This window comes from Alligator sinensis, unplaced genomic scaffold (genome assembly GCF_000455745.1).
Source record: "Alligator sinensis unplaced genomic scaffold, ASM45574v1 scaffold471_2, whole genome shotgun sequence".
NCBI classification, from domain to species: Eukaryota; Metazoa; Chordata; order Crocodylia; family Alligatoridae; genus Alligator; species Alligator sinensis.
Genome location: NW_005842143.1, coordinates 772,163 through 775,482, shown reverse-complemented (window position 1 = coordinate 775,482; position 3,320 = coordinate 772,163). Strand labels below are relative to the sequence as shown.

The following is a 3,320-nucleotide window of genomic DNA, read 5'->3' as shown; positions in this document are numbered from 1 at the left end:
CTATCTTTACAATGGAGCCAGTGACACTAACTTATTTCAGGGAAGATAAAAGCTATTAGCCTGGGTTACTATTTATTAATCAGGTAGAGTGTGCTTAGACATGGATATAGTCCATTCTGTTTATGAAAGGTTAAATTTATCTCCAATGTAAACTGGCACAACTCACGCTGACCTCTGATCTGACTTGGTTCATAACTTATGTTTTTCTTAGGGTTTCATTCATAGCTGTGGAATGTAACAATCAATGTGGTTCCTCTCCTCTATATATGTGAAAAGCATCTACCGTGTATTCATATACCTCTTGTTTTTCCTTTCTAGGCCAGACATGCAGCTGAAATAGGAGCCAGTGGCATCTCTGCAATAGCCCCCTTTTTTTTTAAACCTACAAACAAAGGTGAGTAGACTTACTGTGGCTGTCAGACTTTGTGAGATGCTTTTCTCTATCAGTTTGCTGAACACTCAGAGTATTAGCAGTATACTCTGGGCTAGATAGTAGGGCTGTGCAAAGCTTTAGTCCCTGATTCAATTCAGCAGAGATTCGGCCCGATTCGGTGGCTGAATCTATGAATCTGAATCAAATCAGAGGACTCTTTAATCTCTCTGAATCAAATTGGAACCCTCCAAATCGATTTGGAGATTCGGACATAGAGACAGCTTTAAATGTTTTTTCTACATACCTCTAGGTAGCAGGGGCTGCTGAATGCTGCGACGCTGGGGTGCATTGAGTGTCCCACAGAGGCATGGGGGCTCCCCAGCATGCTCGGTGGCAGACCCGAAAGTGGACCAGAAGCACTTCCGATCCACTTCTGGGTCCTCCGGGGAGCATGCAAGGGGCCTCCCCACATCCCCCCCAGCTTGGCGATTGGTGCCTCCTGGGTCTGGGGGGGGGGCACCTGGGGTCCCCTTGTGGCCAATCGCCAAGCCGGGGGAGGGAGGGGAGTCCAGCGCGCTCCCCAGTGGACCTGGAAGTACTTTCGGTCCACTTCCAGGTTCGCAGCTGAGCACATGGAGGGCCCCCCCACCGCACTCCTGTGGGACGCTCCATGTGCCCCAGCATCTCAGTGTTCACAAGCTGCGCCTGCTACCTCAAGGTGTGTAGAAAAACTTTTAAAGCTGTGTCTATGTCCAAATCACTGATTCTCCAAATTGGCATTGAATCTTTGGATTCGGATTCGGCAGAATCAAATCAGGATCAATGATCTGAATCAACAAATCAAATCACTGTCCCTGATTCGGGCTGAATCCATATCGAATAGGACCCACTTTGCACACCCCTACCAGATAGTCTAAGCCTGATCAGCCCCTAACTGACACACTTCCGAGCCTTGCAGGTATTATCAATTCCTGGTTCTGTGTGTATCATATTACTAGAAAATATAACAATTTATTGTGGTGTTTTGGTTTATGCACAACATTCACAATATGAAGAAACTATAGGAGCACAAATAATTATTGTTTGTGCAAAGACATGTCAAAGTTTATTCAAAGACAGCCCTGATTATAAGATGACTGCCCAATAATTAGATTCTAGTTAGGGAAAATTTACAATTTTGTTATAGTTTTACAGGTGTAGACTGGCGAGCCTGAAGTGGGTGCTCCTGTGCTGAGCCACCCACCTCACTGCGCCCGACCACCTTCCAGGCTCTGAGTGCCTCCCTGGGGGCGCCTCACGTCTGGCCCACCTCCTTCCTGGAGGACACCTGCTAGCCTGGGGGTAACACCACCACCACCCAGGGTCTGGACTGATCTTGGCTCTGTGCCCCCTGGGAAACACAGGCCTAGTAGTCCTTGACTCACGGCAAGAACTTGGGGTGTTTCCCTTGGTCTGAAGCACAAATAGTGCTCTCCCTTAGTCAGCCGAACCAAGGGGACCCCAAGGCATAATCTAGACCCTCTCCCAGTAAGTCTTCCATGCTAGGTACAAAGGAGAACTTTATTGGTTACAAGGGGTAGGTTTGGAATAGGGTACAGAGTAGAGCAATATCAGAGAAATCCCATAGAGCAAACAGGGTGGCTGGGTAGCCTTTGACCATGCATCTGAGTAACTGAAAGCTATATATCTAGTTAGATCTCAGGTAGCTTACTCACAAGTATCATCCTGAGGCAGGTGGCAATTCCCTCTGGAGGTAAGCAGTTCATTGATCATGAGTTTCAAGAGAGAGAGCAAGTTTCAGAGTTTTTTTTTCATCATGGCTACTGCCCCTCCTCCTGGGCAGTCCTTCACTTATATAGCCCTTATGACCTCATTTACCTGATCCAGTGAAGGCCAGCAACTGCTGGCTGCCAGCCAACCAATTTGAAATGCATCACTGGTTGCTGGGTAGACTGGCAGGGCCTCTAGCACCCTCCCAGTCAGGCTGGCATTGCTTAGAACAATAGGGAGCTTAAGCCCTCCTACCCAGGTATGTGATGCCAGTCACGTAGGCAGAGGGAGCAGGTTTTCCCCCTCCCTCTGGAATGTATCCAGCTCAGGTTACACCTCAGGGTTACCTGGAGCCCACGGCCCTTTGCAGTGACCGTGTTAACCAAATTGTCACATAGCAGAGTTTTTGGGGAGAGACAGAGGTGGCATTCTGTCACACAGACTCGAACTATTAGAGGTTGCCTTGAATTTGCCCCTCTCCCACTGGGGGTCAGGTAGCCCCTTTGCTCTCTGCTTCTCCCCACCTTCTTCCCTTGGCAGCTTCTTCCCCCTTTCCTTACTGTCAGACCCTGCATGTTACCTTTTTTTCTTCTTGAAACTACTGCAGGTTTTAGCACAGGTCTGGTCCATTTAGTCTTGTACAGCATGGTCCTTGCAACATTCTTCCATCTGGAGTCCCAGAAGAAGACACATGACGATTTGGATTCTATAGACAACTTTCTCTTGGGGGGCGGGGGGGAAGACCAGATGTACATAAGTACTGGTAGCAACACCATCCTTATGAGCACCACATGCTCCCCTATTGACAGGTGATATGTGTTCCATAGTCCTAGTCTCTGCTTGACTTTGGCCTCAGTCTTTTCCCATACCTTCGGTCCATTCAGCTCCAGATTGAACTCCACCCCAGGGATTTTCACCACCTTGTGGGGGACAGAGACCCCCAGGGCCAGTAGGTCCCCGAGTTCACCCAGTACCAGGCAGGTACTCTTCCTCACCTTGAGCTTGGCCCCTGCCACTGCTCTGTATACCTGGGTGTGTTGTAACACTCCACTGACCACTTGTCACTGCACAGGACATTGAGGTCATCCATGTAGGCTAGGATCATAGATTCATAGATGCTAGGGTCGGAAGGGACCTCAATAGATCATCGAGTCCGACCCCCTGTATAGGCAGGAAA

General features: G+C 48.8%; 1 protein-coding gene across 3 annotated transcripts in view; it reads left to right on the top strand.

Annotated features, from left to right (window-relative positions):
- Positions 1-3,320, top strand: part of NPL (N-acetylneuraminate pyruvate lyase) — a 28,183-nt gene that overhangs the window by 11,814 nt on the left and 13,049 nt on the right. For all 3 annotated transcript variants that reach the window (XM_006025381.3, XM_014520726.2, XM_025206161.1), the window contains one exon: positions 319-394. In XM_006025381.3, the coding sequence (XP_006025443.2) occupies positions 319-394 (76 nt within the window). The remainder of the gene's footprint in view (positions 1-318; positions 395-3,320) is intronic.